The following is a 22,235-nucleotide window of genomic DNA, read 5'->3' as shown; positions in this document are numbered from 1 at the left end:
TCAATTAAAATTTAAAAATGCATTAAATGATTAGGTACTGGGTTCAAAATAAAGTAAGATTAAGTATGTAAATATTTAACTATATGAAATTTACTACCCTTGAGTAAATTTGTGTGGTCCTTTTGATGAAAAGAAAAGAAAATGGTAGTGGAAAAGCACAGTTTGAAACAATTTTCCCACGGCTAAAACAAGCGGCACAAAATACAACAACCTTATTTATAAAGCATGCCGTTGCCGCCTTTGACTTTTTGTGGGGTGGCAGACTCGAAAGGTGCGCACTACGCCACCATGTGTGCATAAATGTACCTATATCCTCGCGCACACACACAGACGCCCGCTGCTTGCATGAGAGCACCGGAGCCGAGTGGGGATGGAGGGGGGCGGTCACCACCGACGACCGCACGCAGTCTACTCGAGCGCGCGCTCCCGCCGTCGGCGCCGCTGTCCGCACATGTACGTGCCCCACAACTCACACACGCATACTCGCGCACGGCACACACGGGAGGAGAGGCGCCCCGGCAGCACATTGTTACCATTAAGCCCGTCGAAGCCGCTCGCACACCTACCTCTTGGTAAAGCCAGCGCGCACCGAGTTGAAGCTCGCTTCTATCAAACCTGCTCAAACCTGAACCAGTGCTTGTACACCGTTTCGCGGTGTGATTTATTAGATTATGGACGAGCGCGTTGCCGCATCACCACGCCACGTGCTAAAAATAAGCGCCGCTTCGAAGTAGCCCAGCTAATCGGCGAGCAACAACGACCATAGAAGCGATTCATACCGTTGGCGGCGGACAAAAAATTCGTCTCCGCGGAAATTCAAAAGTTTTAGTTCCGCTGCGAGCCACCTTCGGCGGAGTCAGTGCGCGCGCCAAAGTGCTCAACATTCGAGTGTTACGCGCGGTATGATAACGAATAATTCGTGTTTGCGCAAGTTTTATGACCGTTGTTAACTTTGCGAACAACGCGCCAAGACTTTAAGGATTTGCCGCCTTGGACATTAAGTATTAATAATCGCAGAGTGTGAACTAAACTTGCACTCAACTAGGTACTCCACGTCTGTTCTTGATGCACAAATTTCGTAAAGTTGAGTTAAGTTTTCTAAATTAATTGAATTGAGTGCTTGTCAAATTGTGGTGTGTGTGTGTTTTGACTTTTGCGGATCAAATTTGGAGAAAAAAACACGTTGGTGACACGCTGGTACGACAATACCGCACGCAGAGAATAAGAATAAAAGAAACACCTGTGGAATAGTGCATGCTGTTTTTGCAAGTGTTTTCGTACCTGCAGAAAACTCCAGTGAAAGAAAAGAAATGAACTTTTACATCTTATAGTCTATTGTGTTATCGCAGGACCACATACACAGACCTTTAAGTGACTGATAAAATTCGTAAAAACTTTGTGAAATCTGTTCGTAAGTGTCAATAGTAGATTTTCCTAGCGCACAACCGAGAATATCTTCCATCAAGTTCGGAGACATAAATTAATTAAACTCTCAGTCGTGTTTCGTCCGCGTAGGCCGGGATTCCGTGCTCGCCGGTGCGTTACGATTACGGGGGCGTTACGTCGAGTTGCACACGCACACAAACGCGCGCGCCCACCGACAAGATGGAGGATACCTGGGAGTCGAACGTATCGCCACTAATTATGGGCATGAGCGGCGGCGGCGGGATCGGCGATATGCAACCGCCCGACATGGGGGTCGGCCCGCCACACGCCCAGCATTCCCAACATCCGCAACATTCGCAGCATCAGCAGCTCCAACGCGGGGGTATGCAGCAGCAGCATCACACGAACATGCCGCACCATCCACCGCAAGATATGAGCGGCGCCGACATGCAGGACCTCGAGCGCGACCATCTCGGGCGAGAGCTTAGCGCCCCCGACAACAACATGCACCTTCAGCATCCGGGCGGGAGTGCCGGCGGATCCACCGGCGTGATGAATCGCAACGACTATTATGCGAATCAGGTAAGGGGCAAATGTTCGCTATCTATCCGGGGCTGTGTGGGTTCACTACCTGGTCCTTAATTTATATGTATATGTTGGCCCTTGTTAAGCTAAATATAACGCGCAACCCTTAGGTCCTTTTTGGGGGGAAATTGTGTTCCGACATTAGAGGAGATGTTGATTTACAAATTGGGAGGTTCCTATGCACAGAGGATGAATAAATAACCTAGGATAATTTACGATGATCACAAGAAAAAATGATGCCAATATTTCGATATTTAAATTATTCCATATCTCAAATCCAAAGAAATTTAACATTTGACTTAAATTTCAACTGTTTAAAATTCAATTACCGTTTAATCTTTTTTTTACCGAAAGAATAAGCTGTCCATGCCTCACGTTTTCAAAAAAAAAGAAAAAACATAAAAAGCAAAATTTGTCGCTAACATTTCAATCTTTTGCTCAGATTTAACATAATGAAAAGTGTCGTTTTTGGTATTGTTTCCTTTTATGCATTGTCGTCAATAGCTTGTATTTTATTGTTGGCTAATGTTTGCGCAGACAATGATTCGAACGTGGCGCTCGCGGTCACTATATATTGAATTTCATGCATTTCATTCGGGCACCACGCTCTGCATATTTGATTAGAACACACATGTAGATCGAGCAAGATAATGCCCTCCGTGAGGCGCCCGTACGGAATAATTTAGCGTGCGTTTTCTGACCACGGTCCGCCATTAGACATCATTATACGAATAACTCATATTCAACGTCGACCAATTCGAGACAGGCTCGCACTTGGCCGAATTCGATCCAATTACAATGTTACAAAGTTTTGCTGCTCTGTTATTTGTGTTTCTTTTCTGTTTCATTTGATACTTTTATTGTTATGTTGTCGCCGCGTATAAAAGTAGGATTGCGCGTTGGGTCCGGTTATTATATTAGATGTCCTGTCGATAAGCGGTCGCGCGGTCTATACGTTTTCCCACATTTTTATCGCCATTAAAAGCAACGTCCAAGCGACGATAGCGAGAATTGAGAACGGCGGAAAACAGAAGCGCACCGTTACGATTCGTTAATGCCGTCGAATGCTTGACAACAACACACCACAAACTCACGAAAAATATAAGCCAATGATATAGTAAAACATACCGTGACACATCGCGTAAAATCCTTATTATAAGCGCGCGTATAACGTTCGTGATCCGTTTTATTGTGAAAATGTATTAATGATGATTTTTAGTAGGCATAATAATGTTTTTTTTTTGTTTGCTTGCACGTTAAGACTGAACAGCGCGCGGATGGCTTGGACACAAAGCGCTACTGTAATGGCAACGACGCTATTTTTCCAAACCACAAAAGGCACAAAAGCATCGTTATACTTACAATTTAGTAGATCGCAGCACGCCACATTATCTACGTGAAAAATTCACTCACCAAAATTAATATTTACTGGGTGTATTTACTGCATTATTGCATGAAACACAATATGACAGTTTTTTGTTACAATTATTTACTCATAAAATCATTGCTTCAATATTTAGCTATTTAAAAGGAATGAAATTATGCTTTTTTAACATTTTACAACTTTTGTTGTTGTATGCATGTTTGCTTGGAAATTATTATATTATCTAATCAATTTAAATAGAATTATGGTACAGCAATAAAATGAATATATAGGTACCTGCTGAAAACTATACTCAAATATCAGTTATACCTACTCGTAATACCTACATAATGACAAGAATCAAATCAATAGTTTAAAATTTTGGTATAAACGTAAGTATTTGATTTATAACTTAAATTTTTCATTTGCATAATTTCATTTACCGGTAAATGCGTAAAGTGAACGCATGCAAATTCTTGCAAAGCATTATTAAAATTCAATGCAAACAAATTGACTACTTAATTTTAATGTGTTGGATAGGTTACGGGTTACGCAAAATTACTAAAACACTTTTTTTCCATCTCGGGAATACAATACAAGTAGCGTTAAGTTGGCGTTAAATTCAAAGCGGCACTCTTTTCGTTGAAGCTCTATTAAGTTGGCCAAGCTCGATCGGAAAACACAAAAATATAGATGTAACACCCGTCACGTAAAACAAAAACAAAACAAAATAAACATATAGGATAGTGGAATAGTACATACATAGTAAATCTCGATGTTTGTTTGCATGCGCATTGTGCATCGAAACGACATTTTCTAGTTGTGTTTCCTTTTTTTTATTTTGCGCAGTTTGTTTTTCCGCGACACGCCACACTATTGTCCATGCTGAGAGTCCATAGTCCGTTGTAATAGTTTCTAGTTTTTTTTTTATTTCATGGTTGCAGGGTTTTTCCACCGTGCATGCACACGCAGGACGAACGAACGATTCAAAAAAGATAATCCGTGTTTGGCGTGGAATTTTATAAAATCGGAGGTTTTTATTTAAAGTTTTCACAGCTGAATTATAAATTGACTAGAAATTCAATAAAAACTCTTATTGGTATTATTTATTTTCCTGGAAAAAATATTTATTTACCAGAAGCTAATAACATACAAACAAGTAATAATATTTTCCATTGTAGCTAATTTGTTTTCATTCGTGCAGGTAATTTCGTCCTACTTAGTTTTAGATATAAATAATTCAGTATATTTGATAAATATTTAATCAATTTTTTTTTCGTTATTATTAATATGAAAAGTAAGATGAATTTGATGGTCGAATAATGATTCCTAAGTGTTATGTGTCACACTCATTATTGCAGTTGCTGCGACAGTACACGAAAACAAAACTCGATTGTTTATAATTATCGCCAGTAATCAGCGAGGCGCGTTTTATCGCGCCGAAACAATCTTTACCTCACCGCGTCGTAAAACCTTCCCGCGTTTGTACACACTAACTGCACACGCTCAGAGAGAGAATAACGAGGAAGCCGCGTTTCGCGTGTCGCTACTTCCTTCAATTATAAATCTACAGATTATGAACCAAACTAAATAGCGCCGCAAAGCGGCGAACAGTGCACGCAGACCAGGCGGCAGGATGGGCTTCAAGCGTTGAACAAAACAGTCACATACATCGACATTCGACGAAACATTAACCAGGAACAATCGACATGAGGATCAAAGTAGCAATTGCAGTGCTATGAAGAAGCAAATAGGAACAAACAAACTTTTACTACAATCGTTCATTTAGTTTCGTGATTCTCGTGGTAGGAAAGAAGGTATCTGCTACTACACCAAACGCAATGAGTAATCATTAGGAGTCTTAAAAACTTAGGAACGCATTTGGAAAGTTATCGCATAATTTGGAATTTTCACCTTATGCCGGCTAGCTGAGTCGTAAAATATCGTAATATATGCTCGATGAAAGCGAACTTTGCGAAAATTTCCGACAGATTCCACTGTAAACCTGAACTAACTTTGCATCTCGAGTCTTTCCAATTCGCGAATCGTAAAGGAAAACTATCCGTGGGGATATTGCAACCAACGCGCAGAGCAAAGTTTATATGGAAGTATAAGAAGTTGCGAGTTGCGACCACATATAAAGATTTTGCTTCAATTGCGCGTTCTCACTATTTGCTTAAAATAGAAAATTGTAGAAATGCTAATACTGATACTTCTACATAACACTGACCAATTTTGACAAAATAATTTGATTATTTCGTGATACATTTAATATTATCAAAGTTTTACGCGCAACAATATTCTGACACATCCCATCGTCCTGAACTAAAGCATATGAAAGTTTAATTAATTTGCAAGCACTCTCTGCTTTATAGTGCGCCATGTTCACAACAAGGCGTTGCGTAATATTTCTATCTTTCGTTCAACTTGAAACTTGGAAGCACAAAACCGCCCCAAGTGCTATACTTTAGATTATTTACTAAGTAATTAAGAACAAACTATGTTCTGAAGTTTGTCCCCGTTGAAGTATGCACCTGTTAACAGTTTTTTATGCAAACATTTTGGTGATTCAGATTTTGAACAGTTTTGGGGTGTTGAAACAAATGTTTTTCATTTGAGTACACACGCACAAAGATAACAATCGGTGCTATCAACAATGAACCAAACAAAAAACGCAAAATGGTGTTATTAGCTATTAGAACAAAAAAACTGTTAGAACTCGCCGCCTAATTATCACAAATTTTGGGTGATAGCCGACACGAATGAGATTCGTCATAGATACGCAACCGGCATGAAAGCACAACTGAAAATAAAATTCCGTCCATCGAGAACCAACAGAACGCGACACCGAACACGAGGCATTATTGTGATTAACAAAAGTAATTCCATATTTTGGAGCTTAATTTTGTATAATTTACTTGGTGACAATCACACCAAAGCGGTAAATTTTAACTTTATTTCTAGGAATATATTTGATAATGAGTAATTAAACTATTAAGACATTCATTGACTTCTTCCAACATCAAAACACATTAAACGCTTAATACGACAATTTTAGTTTGAATGAATTCAATGCTTTGATGATGAAGCTGACAGCACAGCGTTTGGTAAAATAAGTGTGTTGTACTTGCATGCACACTCTGTTGAAAAAACGCTGTACATTGTTGAAAATGAACCAATTATTACACTCCAGCTAATTAACTATAAAGCCAACAATGGCGTTTGTTAGATGCGTTCAATATAATAATTAGGTGCGTTCAAGAAATTAGCAAAATTTAGTTCTCGTAAACGCGGAATAAAAACAAGGTGACAAGTCTTTGCGTTCAATTAAGGCGCTTATCTGATGATTGAGACTGGAGCTTGAAATATTTACACGCCCCTAATTAACGTCTGGCGTGTACATTGTGAGTAAAATTTTTTAGTCTTGCAGAAAACAAGTGATTGCTTATCAAAATTCTTCCTTAGTTTTTAATTACCTACATTGGCAGATAGAAGTATTTTAAGATTTAATAAATAAAAAATGATGAAGCTGATGCATGTTTAAACGTCTTGATAACAAATAAAATTTAAAAAAATATATATTAAAAGATTTGGTAATTAAATTTTGTTATGGTTTTTATAAATTTAGTAAAACTCCAACATTGAACGTCATCGTTTTCCTTAACAAGTTGCAGTTTTAATAAATTTGTTAAGCCCATAAACTTTTTTTCGGTTTTCGACAATGAAATAGTATAATTACTAATGGATTCTTTCGATTGTTAATTAATAATCTTTTATGTTGTGCTTTCATCGCGTTTTTTTATGCAAAAAGTGTAGGTACTCGTACTCGAAATATTCAACATAGGTACCAACCGTCATAAATTTCTTCTCTTTCCCATTCATAAACTGCGCTATGGCTGCATTTGGCTGCTGCGCTGAACATATCCCAAATCGTTGCATGCTTTATGGCCCTCAAGTTTTATATAGTCGAAGATACAATGTCGTTATCGTAATATATTCACGGATACATTAATTCCGATAGGTTTTATTAGTCGTGTTTTGTTGTGCGCCTCCTTTCGGTGTTGCGCCAAATTCAAATATAAATTTCAATCGGCGTCCAATTTTTCCAATGCAATCCGAGAGCTCGCTTAATGTTTAATTCCATTAAATAACAATTTATTATCAATCGCGAACAGCAGATACACGAGATGATAAAGTTTAAACGGTTCACATTGGTCGTGCCCGACGCCACAGATGTACAACGCGAAGAAACGGAAACGTTGTCGAATATTAATTTTAATATTTCCAGCTACAAACTTGCTCATTGCCTATCGTCGGCGATTTAATTTACGAGCGGTTTCGGGTGCGTGTTGCGACCGCGTCGCCGCATTGCGAAAATTTATTAATCCGGTATGAAGTATAAATTACAAACGCTAACAAGGGAACATTGCATTTTGAACATCTCTATTCGATTCATACGCGCATTAAAAACAATCCCCAGAGATTCACAAAAAAGAAGACGATTTATTTATGCTATAATCTCCATACCTACGAAAAATTTACGTGCAAATTCACACAAATAAATGCAAATAAAGAGATAAATGCTTTTATTTGTGATAGCACGGCGTATTATTTAATATAAAATCGTCTAAATAATCGTAAAACACAAATTAACGAATAAATAATAGATGAAAACCGGCACTAAGGCCGCGAGGCATCGAAATATATTTTAATTTACAACGTAAAACACATTAAACTTAATTTAATTAATTCGTTTGGACAAAACCAGTCACACTAATTAGTTTGGAGAGCGATCAATGCATTATGATAAAATTCATTGAAAACTTATTTATTGTATATTAACACAACATTTATTTCATCTTTATTTTCAACTTTTTTAATTTAGTGATTTGGTTAACCAAAATTGCAAATTAACTTAAACTTATTATATTGGAAAAATCTGTCAGAAATTTTATTAGAGTACTGTAGATTCTAAAAATGAAAGAATTAAAGAATATGAAACATACCACTATAAAACTTTAATGCGGTCTCATTTTTAATTATCTAATATTATCTAATTTTTACGCTGCCTGAGGGTTAAAGGATGGACATTGAAGACTTTTTACTATCTCAACATATGATAATTACGCTTAAAATTTTGACTGCCAGGGAATTAAAAATTCATGACCGTGTTTTTCTAACAGAAACATGGAGAATTAAAATACTTATAAAACATATATTTTTGGTAGCAGATGCTTCTTCCAACTGAGAGGTTGCCAACAAGACAAGCGGCAACAAAATGCAAAGGAGGCACGAAACACCAAAACTGTTTTGTTATATTATTGCATCGCTAATTAGCCACACAGAGCGAACACGAAAAATTAAACGTCCTCCGAACACAACAGTGTATTAAACATTACGTATGCAAACTATTTCATGCCGTTAGAAATGAATTCATGTTGTTCCTACGTTGTTATAAGATTGTAAAACATGGCTTTGAAGTTTTAATACTAGTTCAGTGAATGTTCCAGTTTTAATTCACATATTGCATATATAGGTATTAACCAAAATAATTGGGTAACAAAGTGTGAAATTGACAAAATTATTGCCTTTTTAGTTGTACCATGGAGAAACATTGGAGTTTATTTTTTTACTTCTTTCTTAATTTATTACAATCTTAGTTTGACAGCTTAACATTTTTATTTTTAAGTAAAAAAAGGTGGAATCTGGAATTTTATCATTCGACACGTTTAACACACTTGACAATATTCAAATCAAAATTGAAGTTGCTAAGAAACCAAAAGTGGGCAATTTTAATAAAAAATAACATAAGTAATGTAAAGTAGGTACTAATCTGATAGAAGAGTGACGAAAAGCCGATGTCGCATAATGGGCAGTCGACACTGCTACGACGAATTTTGTTGATTAGACATGATTAGCATAAACGATTGACAAATTTACGACGCGCGGCGAGTGTGCGCTTTTTTTCTGTGTGAGCATTCCCAGTTTTATAGCCGCGCGCAGCGATTGCGGCGCGTGTAATTTACATAAATTACGCTTTATGCCTAGTTCTGCCTAATTGAATTTGGCCACGCTTAATTTCGACCGCTAACGTTAATCTAATTTATTTGATTGCCACGGAATACGGATTTCTCTCTCTCCGATTCCGAATGTTATTGCTTACCTTTTTTTCTACACTGGTCATAAATGGCACATAAAATTTTCAGAATTTGTCTATTCGTGTTTAAAGTAGGTTTGCGGCACGTTCACCGAGAACAAGCACCGGGTTTGATAGAAATTAAATTCAGTTTATTGATGTACGGATGCGAACGTGTTGAGATAGATATTTAGCTTCGAAAGCTGCGGTTTAATTGAGTTTTTTACGTGTGAATTTTGTTGCACATTTGAAATTTCTCAACACGTAGTAACACGAGCTATAAAAGCTCATGTTTTGACTTACGAGTATAGCGAATATTTTACTACAATTAGTAGTTTTCATATACCACAATTGATGTTTTGAAGGACCATGAATTTTGTTTCATATTTTTTGTTTGAACATTTGATTGCTTAGTTAGGGTTTAATGCCATGACTTATAAAATTAGATTTTCCTTTACAATTGCCTAAAAATACAATCCCTTTAGGTAATTTTTCACTATTTGGAGTTATTTTAGTTTTAGGGGTTAAATATCGATATCCACTGGATGTGCTGTGCTTTAGCTCGTTTTTGGGAAAAAATGGGCGCGTCTTTTTTGATTCGACGACATTGATAAATGTGGCTATAAATCTGAGCGTCGTCGCACGTCGTACGCTGTGTAGTGTTGTATGTTCGAAGAGCAGCGGTCGTTTTCAATACAAAGTGCTCGGGATATTGTCGACACATAACCATGCTTTAGCAACCCTGCCTGAGCACTGCCAGTTTAGACGAAAATGTTTGTCCTGTGTGGTTTTCAAACACACCACTTGTGTTTCCTGTTTTTCTTATACGTTCTACCAGTCGCAATAGGGTTTTGTAGAAAGGAGCTGTTCCGTTGTTCATTTCCTTACTTTCCACTTACGTGAAGAGTTCGGACTCTTGGGCACTTGGGAAAGACCATCAAATCCTTGGTTTCGGGAAAAAAACCTTAGCAAAACGAGAAGAAGTAAAACAAAGTCACTCAAAATACTGGCTGATATATAAACTTCTGTCTTTTTAATGAACCTATATAATTTTAGCCAGATACCTCGTTTTGTGTCCAGATGTTAAAATGCAACTAATTTGACGCTGCTTTGGCTTTCATTCATTCACTTTTCAAACTTGTTATAATTAGTCCGTTAGTGGCATACGTACTAAATACCGATTTTTTATCAGTACCAAACCGTTATCATATTGCGTGTAAAATTAAAAATATAGGGTTAGCACTACTTCCACCTCAGCCCAACCTACCTATTCTCGCGTAAACATAACATAACGACCACTATCTTTGTTCACATTTATCACACGTGTTTAGTTTGAGGAATTGACGCAATTAACTGACTTCCGGAGTGGACATTAATACTCGTTTATATGACTATCCTTCTTATAATGTATGCTCTTTTTTTGCTGCTTGACAAGGAAACTTGTATGTGTTGTTATTTGGAAGCGTTAGCACTGAAAGAACTTTATTTTGTTTTAAGTACTTTTTACGAGCCGTGATGAAGAAAGAGCAAAAGAAAAGCACCTGCAACGCTAACGAAGGCGTTTTGCCGTGCTCTAATGCTCTATACCTTAACTAACTGAACTTCCTAACTGTAGAAAGCTTTGACTTAAGTCCCAATCGCATTAAAACCATTTAAATGTTGTCATTGAGTCTGGAGTGCGCTCGTCCGTAGTGCCTCTTTGTCAGAAAGGGTTTTTGAAAGGCCATTGACATGGCATAATTGCAAACTGCAAAAAACGTATACAACGGTAAAAACAATAAAATTTACTCCATCAAAAAGTTAATGCATTGCTCTCGAAATTGTTTTTACCTAAAAATATCAGATTGTCAAGAACCAAATCGGCGACTTTCACTTTGACGTTATTATATGCCAACGGATTATCCCATGAGGTATCAGAAAAGCACAATAAAACAACGACACAAAGACGATACACTCTTAAGAAACAATGAAACTATATGCTTGATTTTTGTTGAATGAAAGAATGACAACATTTCATTTGTCTTTCTTCCAATGAGACTTTGAACAAAGCAAACACTTGTGGCAATTAAAAGAAAGCAGAAACAATTAAAAATCTACCAAATTTAAAAAAAAAGAATATGTGCTGATTTAGTTTAAACTAAGTTTTTTGTTTAAATTTAAAAAAAAACGTGTTAAATTCTTAATCCTAATTAAATTTTGAATCTAATCTAATCTGGTGGAACACTCACTTGTGAGGTGGATCAACTTGTTGGCACAACTTCGGGTGAAATTATCATTATTTGTTTGTACAGTTCTCAAATTTAGGCGGATTTAATCATTAAGTGGGTGTTCTGAGAGCATAGTGTTAGTCAAGCGCTTCATTTATCTTTATCTATATCTTTGTTTATCTGATCGAAGAAGAAATAATCAAGTGTTTTAATTTATTTCATAGTGTGCATTGAAAGGGTCAACGAAAATTATTTGAATAATGTTATTCTTTGGCCATATTTGAAGAAAGTTTTAAATCAAAAGATTTTAATTTATGGAAACCGTTTTTTCTTGTTGTTGTAATGAAAGAAAAACGAAATCGTTTAATTTGCGATCCGTCGTACTGTACACGCAATAAATAAAATTTTATAGGTCTTGTTGTTATTATAATTACGAAACAATGGCCACGCCGTTTTGATATAAATTAATGACGGCGACCGCGCGCTCTCAGATAGCGATCTTTATGGCGTTTTTGTAATTGCATTAACAACGGCATTAGCATATCCGCGCGATACGCAACAAAATGTCGACGATATGTTTTCAGTTACGGAAACGCACGCGTTTTTTCACTCGTGAAATAGCTATATATATGAATCAAGATTTTAAAACATACAAAACGGAAAAGACTCCTTGAGCATCCTACGTCATACTTGCATAGTGATTTGTTGCTTCGTTTGTTAATTACGTTCGGTCAGGATAATATAATATGAGCGCAAGTATAATTAAAGTGAATAATACTCCCACATACGAACTCAGCATTTGAAATATATTTTTGCACAATAAGTAGGGCTTCACACGAGACGAGACTGGACGATACTATCAAAGGTATCGTCTCGGTCTCGGTATCGTCTCGCAAAAGCGATACGAGACCGAGACGATACGAGAAAAGTCTCGGTATCGTGTGAAGCTTTAAGTAGAACTCAGTTTTAGATCTTTGCAGTTCAAAAGTTTAGTCAATTGCATGTATTGTAAAGTAAATCCAAAATACATACATAGTTTAAAATATTAATTTTTAATTGCATCACTTTTAATTGAAAATATATTTTTTAATGTTTCAAATTTTTAAACGTTAATGTATACTAGGGTACAATAATCGAGTTGATTTGTGTTGAAAGTAAGCGGCGCACGTCTACAATTCCTAACTTACCCAGATGTATACAATATCTTTGCTTCAAGAAGTACAGAAAAACACAAAAATATGTCTCCGGATGTGTAAACAAAGACAAAATTTTCATAAAACTTTCAAAAAGTCAAAAAGGTCATGATATTCGGTTACTGACTTGTTATTTTGAATATACAAAAGAAATATTTCACAGATGGTCATATATTGGATTTCATATGTTGGACCTTTTCCCATTTTTCTAATAACAACTTCATAAAAAAAAGTAACGAGACCAATAACGAGACCAAAAACGAGACTCGGACTGTGGTATCGGTATCGCCGAGAAATTGATAAAACACGTCTCGTCTCGGTATCGTCTCGCTTTTCCGAGACGAGACCGAGACGATACGAGAAAAGTCTCGGTATCGCGTGAAGCCCTAACAATAAGAACAAAATTCAAATATGTTGGTCGCTTGGAACATGGCTCCATTTTCCGTTTTCCTATTTTACTAAATTTGAAACATGCCTGAGGTGAGCTCGTTTCGAGCCGCTAATGAATTTTATAATTAAAATTTATATACATATTTTTATATTATACATGAAATTACACATTACACAATGCGCTTGTAGACGTTGGTGTAGTTCATATCTCGAAGGCGTACCGAGAGCACACATTACATTAGCTTACCTACGTATTGCGGGTTCCAAAACTTGTAATTAATTTCATGTTCAACTGCGTTTGCCAAACTCTGTGCGACTAATTCGGCCATGTTCGTAATGCGCCAGCGTAGACTAGCACATTGTAACACATCTCAAGTTTTAATCATTGCTACAGGGTGAATCAAACGTCTGTTTTTAATTATTACCTACACATTGAAATCATAAAAAACCAAACAGAAACAGCTAAAATTAAAAATTAAATTCAAGATTAAAACATTTTGGCTACATTTTTTGCTATTGTTTAGCAACGTTAAGATTTTTAAAATGTTGACATCCTGTATGAGGGAAAATAAAAGCGTTCGCCAAGTTATTGTACGCCGAACAAAAGTACGATTCATGTAGTCAGCCGGTACCTACATGGCTCGCATACATTTTTTGATAATGATCTGCTGCTCCTTGGTACATTTAATTTTGTTAAACTTTTAATAAATATATAACGCTAGGGAAATGTAACGAACGATGGGCAATGAATGCTTATCGCATGACTTGTAATGGAAAACATCTCAAACTATTGTGTTATCGTCTCAACTATAAATTATGCACTTTTGTTATGATGTATTTAGTTTTTAAATCTTGATAGAAAAAAACTTCAAAACTAAGTGCAACTATTTGTGATAAGTATTAAATATGAATTATTTAACTACTAATTAGTCATTTGTATTAATATTTGCGTACATACAACAAAGAAAGCATCGTATCGAGCCTACAGTTTATTTTTGGTGTTGTGATCCTGAACATGGGGCAGTTTTTAATCTGCATGGAAAAAAATCACTTTTTTTAATTCCTGCCTTCTTATCGCATCAATTACGATGTAATTGCGCACGTCATAAATAAAATGCAAATTGCCTGTTGACAATTGTTCGATGGCAAGCGAGTCACAATGACGGGGAACAAGGTGAAATGTCAACACGACACGATTACGCAACGAACGTTCAACAAATCAAGAAAAAAATGTCCGCGAGCTTGTAATCCAATTTGCCGCGGCGCCGAAGGACACCAATAACGTTCATACAGGTATTATTTAAATTTTAATCAAGTTAAACGAGGCGTTCAAGGGGTATTACGATTATTAGCTGTTTGTTTATGCGCGTTTAGAGCCGTTAATTACCAGGCAAATTTATCACTATAAGCAATGTTCGTGTTGGGGCTGTTAAGTGTGTGGTTTGCAACGTAAAAATTAACGTTGGATTTCTAACAACGCCGCTTAGTCAAAATAAATGTGAAATTAAAAAAAAAACAAGTTGAAATGTTTCATTATCTTGCGTTCCAAAGCGGCAAAATTATTGTAAATGCATAAATATGTAATAATAATAATATGAATGTGCGGCGCAAACTTTTGCCGACGTTTACTTAATTTTTACAAAACGTCAAAATGCTTACCATAAACACATTGAATTTTCGAGCGCACTTTTTGTGGCGTTTATGTGCGGCGATAACGAAATTTACGATGTTGTTAATTTATGCAATTACAAACAGCGAGTAAAAACAATAGGCCATATATTTATCTATTTCGTCGACATTCTATGCATTCGCCGAGAGTAGGAATATGGTTTCGCAAAATGCGCAAAAATATATTTCAACATACCACTCGTGTCTCAGCACTGGACGCACGAATTCCAACGCATTGCGGGTGATAATTAAGAGTACAACTATGCGGCCCTAGATGGCGGCTGGAATTTGTCGACGGTTCATGAGTAGTCGAGAGCTGAGCAGCCACCATAACATTTTTATTTGTTTTTAATAAATTGTTGCCATGACACGCGCGCAAATTTAGTAAGACATTTTGTATATTACGAAAACCGTTAGCGATAATTATACGCCCAACGTCCGATGAATAATAATGCGAGTACATGCGTTTAAATTCACGCGGCGCGATAAATATTTGATAAATATTAAACTATACATTTTTCAGCCTCTATATTTTAATCATTTTTAATCATCAATTTTATTCACACCTTTTTGTACTCGCAATTTTGTTATTTATACCATGTACGCACATATGCGTTGTAAAAATTGCAAAAACTCATTTGCATGCGAATTTTTCGATCGCCATCACCGATATACGGCACGCCGAGGCTTGCGGATAAACGGCGCGCATGTTTTTGAATTTTAATTATTCGCCAATGTGTCGTTCGCAATTAACATTTTCGCACTTCGTCTGCGGTTTGCATGTGTTGTAGCCCTACGACTACACATCCTGACTATAATAAATTCAAACCATACTATAAAATTTCCGTGCAGATTTGTGGAATGCCGGTGAAAAATGTGACTGCTGATAAGTGAAAACCCTCAAACAAACAGGAAAATCCCACAACAACGTAAAAATAAATTGAAAACATTTTGCAATTCATCATGACTAAGTGCTATCAGCGAAACAAAAATTTCTGTCATATGGGAAATCTGATATCACACAATTTATTATTTTTGCAATAAATCTACGAATATTCGAACGGCACATTTATTAACATAGTTAAGTGAATATAGGTTAAATTTATTTTGTATCGAGTATTTTCCGTATTTGTTTTGCAATTACAGCTCTTTGTCGCGATAACGCCGAACGTTTTGTCGGCGAATTGGTAAAATTCCACCTTTTATGATTTTATGAACGAACACAGCTATGTGGCGCATGTTGTGCGCAACGTCCAATTTGTTTTTCGGTCGTTAATTATGATTAAAATTATAGAAACACGTTGACATTACATACGCATATGCTAACGAACGCTGTGCACCTATATGTATCGCTCGAACGTGCCGATAGATTGATAAATTGACGATTTTATTGTGTAAATGTCTACACGGCGAGAAATGATGAAATATTTTAATGGGGCACAATTATTATTTTTATAAACATTTACAAATATTAATTAATAAAAATATATCAACACGTTATTATTTTTTAACGATGAAAATCAAGAAATAAAAAGCTTACTTTTAGAATATGACAGTTCTTCGTATTCATTTGTCTTAAGATGATACGTAAAAATCATGATTTATAATTTTCTTGTTAATTTTGCTAATTGGATGTTTTTGTTTTAATCTCTTAGAGCTTTTATTCGTATGTACCTACACTTTTTATGTGAGTTTATAATAAATAACAATTAATTCATTCGAATTCACAAGCACATCATATTAACATCTCTTTAATTTAGCAGCAATTAAAACTCAATCTCGCACGGATTACAGATTATGTTAATAGATTAAAATAGCATGCTGTGGAACAAATAGTCAAAGAAGTTAACAACGAGATAATGCGGCTTTTATGCAAATAGTTTGATGAAAAATGCATGTAGAGAGTCGGTAGGTAATAGTAAAAAAAATTTATAATAACTCCTTTACCGCATGTCCTAAGCATAGCATGCTAAACCGTTGTACGTCAGTGGAAACCGAACAACTTGATATGCACAAATACAACTCACCTGTGTTTAGTATGTATTCTAATGATTTACAAACGATGCGACTGCATATGTTCATGCAGCGTGCGTTCAAAGGCATTAATAACTTACAATTTTGACAATTGTTGTTTGTAGACTGATGAGCATAATCGCATAAAAGCGTAAGTAATAGGCAATTATACAAGACGCATAATTATTGCAAATGTCGATGTGTCGAACACACGTTTCGGTGGTGAATTTTCACTTACCTCTGTTTTTATAAACACTAGTCCCAGAGGCAAAATGTACATGCAAAACTGCTAATGAAACACATGTCGATTTAATTATTGCATTTACTCGCATGCTCGCTGCTCATACGTCAAAATGCCGCACTATATTTTTAATTGACTCGGGAATGTTGCAACACCTTGTATAGAGGTATGTGTCTTTTCTTCTATCCTTCACATATAATATGAAAAATGTTCCACAGCATGAAGCACACACAACATACTTGAATTAATACATAAATGTATTTGCATAAAAATAATTGGGAAGCTTATTATCTCAGTTAGTCATCTAATTAAAATGCGTTAAAATGGATTACACATAAATGCCGTAACAAATGGCGAACGTAAAAAGCGACGTTCATTTCTTTTACACGTTTCGTAAGTGCATGAACTACACGAACAAGAACGTAAAGAACACTTGGCGTTCGTCTAAAAATTATCATCAGTGGGGAACTGTTAGATTGAATCAAATATAGATTGGTAATTGTTAAACAAAGCAAATTAAAGCAAAGTTTTAAATTAAAGGATGCATTTTGTTACCACTATATTTTACTAAACTTGAGTCGGTTTGGAACCTAATGGATGACGATAAATTTTAGCATTAAGTTTTCTAGTGAGCAACATTGTCATACACGTATAAAATACGCGACACAAACGCTTGTTTGTTTAAGCAAAAAAAAAAGCCCGGCTTGACATAACAATACATTACCTACACGTCGAATCGATTACATTTGATTGATATCCCCGCGCGTAGAAAATCAAAACAATGCCTTTCACTGTACGCTTAAACATTCGCAACGCACAAACATATATAATATGTACAAGAACCCACATGCGGTTCTTAGCGTCTGAAAAGAGTGGTTGAGTTGATATTAAACGAAAATGCGATTTAATGGCGACCACATTGTGTCGGCACCGCGCCACGCCAGTAATTATTCCAACTGCTGTCATAATATTAGATATAGGAAGTATAAAAATGATATAACGTTTAATGATTTATTATGTCTTAACAGTTTAGTTTATCATAACAGTATTAGCCGGCCGGGTTTTCTAGATGAGGAATGACCCTCTAAACGCTTCGCTCACACGCCAGACAGGCCGCGTGTGCATAAACATAATGAAGAGGAGCTTTTAAAAAAACCTTTCATACGCGTTCCGTGCCAGCGAAGATGTAATTTTAAAAAATGTATTAAATAAAGTGACCATTGGCGCACCTGTCGCCTTGGCGCGACCCGACGTGTCTCTTCTGTCTTAGGCTGGCGCTGGTTTAAAAATAATGAGGGGTTCTATTCCTGCAGCTTGAGGCACGCTCTCTCATGTTTTTTTTTTCTGTTTAGCCGGTAGCACCAGCACACATTTGAGTCAGTGAAAAGACGTAGGTACTTAACACATAAATGTATAATATTAGGTTCGTCGAACCGTGTGACACATGGGCATTTAGTCATTATCTGTAGGTAGGGATATTCTGGCTATGTCAAAGTTGATTGCGGTTTTGTACGAAAACAGTTATTTTTATCCATGCAACGTATCAATTACATCTTTAAAATGGTTTGCTGTTCGCGTGGAAGTCGGAAGTTGGCAGCTTACAATTCATCATGCGTATTATGCGATTTTAATTGCCGCCTTTTGCGTAATGTTGTTTGTTTTGCCTAATTAAGCGAAGGCACATCAAGTTTGACCGAATTATAGCCATCGGATCTTATTAATTATCCTCGTACGTAGTTGTTATACATTTTGATAATTACACTGACGAACTAAGCGAAAATAAGAAAAACAAAGAATTAATTTGATCAAGAATGAAAATTAATTACCTACTTACTTTTTTCGCTTACCTACATCTGTGAAGTAATAGTCTTTTTTCAGTCAAAAATAATAAAATACTTTCTGTCAAAGGTCTCCGCAGTTAACGCTTGTTTAAATATTTGTTTTACCTTCATAAATATCCCTCGAAATAAAACAACAATTACGTTTATTACACGATAATGACTGATAGCTATACGTGGCGCATCTTTCCACATCCACACAATAAACATTACTAAAAAAAAAGTCGGGGCGCCCGAAACTACCGTCAGATAATAAAATTATAAAAATGCTTAAATCGTAAACGCCGTAGAACGTAAAATATCCAAACGAGCCGTGAGTATTTGACTTTCTGACTTGTGACGATCAACTAGGCAGGCTGCAACCCTATTATCGAACGTGAAGGGAAAAAATATAACGTAAACATAAACGTAAAAAGGCATAAAAGCACGTTATGACCGTGTTAACTGGCGAGTTAATAAAATAAATGGTTTTAAATAGGTTTTAAGCGACCACCAAATTTTATATGCATGGCGCTACGGCGACGGTTGATAGGTACATCTCCAGACGCTGAAATAAAATAAAAACTAATAAAATATTACCAAACAGATATAAACGTGGTATGATTTAACATTATACGCAATATGATGAGGATTGTATGCATGAATCATTTCGTTGCAATGTGTGTCCATCGAGAAGTATCTTCACATCTAACTTCCGACGGCGCCAGACGATTTTTACCTGGCGAGCCTTGTCTTGGCTTTCAGCGCTCCGGAGAGCAATATGAAGTCAAGTGCACACGCAGCCTACCAGCCCTGTAGGCTGCTGTACAATGAATAGTTTAGTCACTGAAAGTTGAGCTATGCGTGAAAGGCACTAAGTACGGGAAATACCACTAAGTCAAGAATAGCCTCCTGAGCAAGTGAAAAGGACGATGAGAAAGCAATGATTGGAATTCTAAATGACAAACTACAGCGCACTAGGCTGGCGCTGGCGTGCATTATGAATGGCGTGGAACTACCCCCCGGAGGGTTAAGAATACAACGCCACACGCTGTTAAACAATGATTAAGTTAAATAGTTCGAAAAGCGAACGAACCGCTCATTAATAACATCGAATAAAGATTAGACAAATCCATCCGGTATTAACTTTTGACCAAAGAAACTTTGCATTCATACCTACTATTGAATGAATAACCTTGCCAGAAGAAAAACTAAATTCGGTTATTCCCCGTGTGCTATGTAATCCTCTGTGTGCGCATGTCACCTAAAGAAAAGCGCATTCCTTTAACTCTACTAATAACTTGACTAATTATTGTCTTTTATTAATCGCGTGTCAGGATCAGTGTTGCGCTGTTGTACATGAGGCTGACAATGTGGAACAAGGAAATGAGTTCCGTAAAACGATTAGTGAATTCCATGAATCTCGGATTTACAAACCATGGATTATATATGGATATTAAAAATGTTCGACGTGGAGCATCTGGGTATTTTCGGGATGTGTTACAAGAAAATTATAAATTATGCAATGTCAACTTGATGACCAGTTTCTTCCTATGCATCTAGAATGCGATTTGTTGCTTAAAAATTGAACTTAATTATAAGAGTGTTGTTTTGAGATTCTATTCTATTCTAGCACTGAAAATGCCACATGGCATGTGACACCAGAATTATATTAATTCATAATACGGGTAGGGACATATTTCATGAATATGCACAAATTAAAACTTAATTCAACAACGCTCGGATAACGCAAGCTCGAACAGAGCCCCTTAACTTAAACACAATTGTCGAACGCATTTTTATCGCACCTGTTAAATTTTATACGTTGTCCATTTAATAAACATATCTCCACGGAACGATATGCATTCGTGTTCGAGACGCGCACTCATATCTTTAGTGCCCAGCGAAGACACGTGTGACAATATAAGCAAGCAACAGGAAAAAAATACAAGAAACTAGAGGTGCAAAGTGGGTTTTCGTGTTAAAAGCGAAGCATCATTCGTCCGAATCAGAATACAAATGACGTCGGAGCGATTCATTCAGGCAAACACCTTGTATCCAATAAATTCGGTTAAACTTTTCGTGCCGAGCACGCCAAGAGTCGAAGTGGGATTTGTTCGGGTTTACTCCGTAGGGCGCGCGTAAACACGAAGACGCTTGATCCGCGTGTCAGGCCCCACCTACCGGAAGGTGGTAACCCGCCCACCAGGCTGCTGACTTCCGTTTCTAGCGGTGGGGGACCAATGTGAGCGTTGAATTGGCGCTTCGACTTCCCCTACATCGGGTTCCAACAGGTTGATCTTGTGACTCGCCACGCCCGCGCGTGGTCGTGAGGGAAGCGGTTTGCCCACTTCCCGTCGTGGCGCTCGTCCACCGAGATAGACCAGTTACTGTTGGGCCGTCTCGCTGCGCACTTCTAATAGCTAACCCAAACACGCTTTTTCGCAGAGTTTCATTCATAAAACCCTGCCCACTCCACGAAGCGCGAGATAGTCGTGCGCGAGATCGATGTTCACACGCAGAGGGTGTGCAACCCCGTGGACATGAAGTTGGTGTTAGTGAATAATTAGCGATTAACTGTGCATCATCTTTACCTTTCGTTGTTTGTGTTGTGTTTAAATCTGTGATAAACAAACGTTTTTTAAATTGGGACGCCATCCTGGACTTTTTATATTTGTGATCAAAGACAATGGCTGCGTACGCACAATTTGGTTATTCATATCCTGCACCAGCACAGGTAATAATTAGTTACACTAATATGCCTACTCATTTCAATAAACGTTTTACGTGCGTAATACCCTAGTTTTGAGATCACACCTAAATCGGTAGCCGTCGGACACAGTTCCACATCAATCATAAGCGTATCCAGAGTTCATTTCATGAATTTATATGAGAATAAGTTCTCGTATAAATCAATGTGATCCAAACGTGTTTAATCGAACTTGCAAAGTCTAATAAGCTGTGATTTATAATCGAAAACCGAGATTGATAAGACACTCGGATTTATTTGATATTCGAATGGAATATTACCATCAGTTTTCTCTTGAAAAAATACCGATGACTGTGAGCATTTTGAGTAAGGCTAAGTTTTACCGTAGATGTCAGAATTCGCTGTGTTTAGCCAGTAAATAATTCGCAAAGCAATTACAACACAAATTCGCACAATTGCAATTATCATTACACGCATTATTTTCTAGCAATCAATTCATACCAACTATTTTATCTTACCTTAATTG

At 36.8% G+C, this 22,235-nt stretch overlaps 1 protein-coding gene across 2 annotated transcripts in view; it reads left to right on the top strand.

Moving 5' to 3' along the window:
• Positions 1–524: 524 nt before the first annotated feature.
• LOC135794041 (homeobox protein caupolican-like) overlaps positions 525–22,235 on the top strand; it is a 32,695-nt gene continuing 10,984 nt past the window's right edge. The window contains exon 1 of one of the 2 annotated variants that reach the window (XM_065305174.1): positions 525–1,968. In XM_065305174.1, the coding sequence (XP_065161246.1) occupies positions 1,606–1,968 (363 nt within the window). In that variant the 5' untranslated portion in view covers positions 525–1,605. Of the gene's footprint in view, positions 1,969–21,381; positions 21,737–22,235 lie in introns of those variants that run through there. The other variant, XM_065305176.1, reaches the window with a different exon arrangement.

Source organism: Atheta coriaria, unplaced genomic scaffold, assembly GCF_025399875.1.
Source record: "Atheta coriaria isolate IRGN ID8LTWV9N9 unplaced genomic scaffold, Caltech_Dcor_3.1 hic_scaffold_6_pilon, whole genome shotgun sequence".
NCBI classification, from domain to species: domain Eukaryota; kingdom Metazoa; phylum Arthropoda; class Insecta; order Coleoptera; family Staphylinidae; genus Dalotia; species Dalotia coriaria.
The sequence above is the reverse complement of the archived record's forward strand: the minus strand, read 5'-3'. Positions and strand labels throughout refer to the sequence as shown.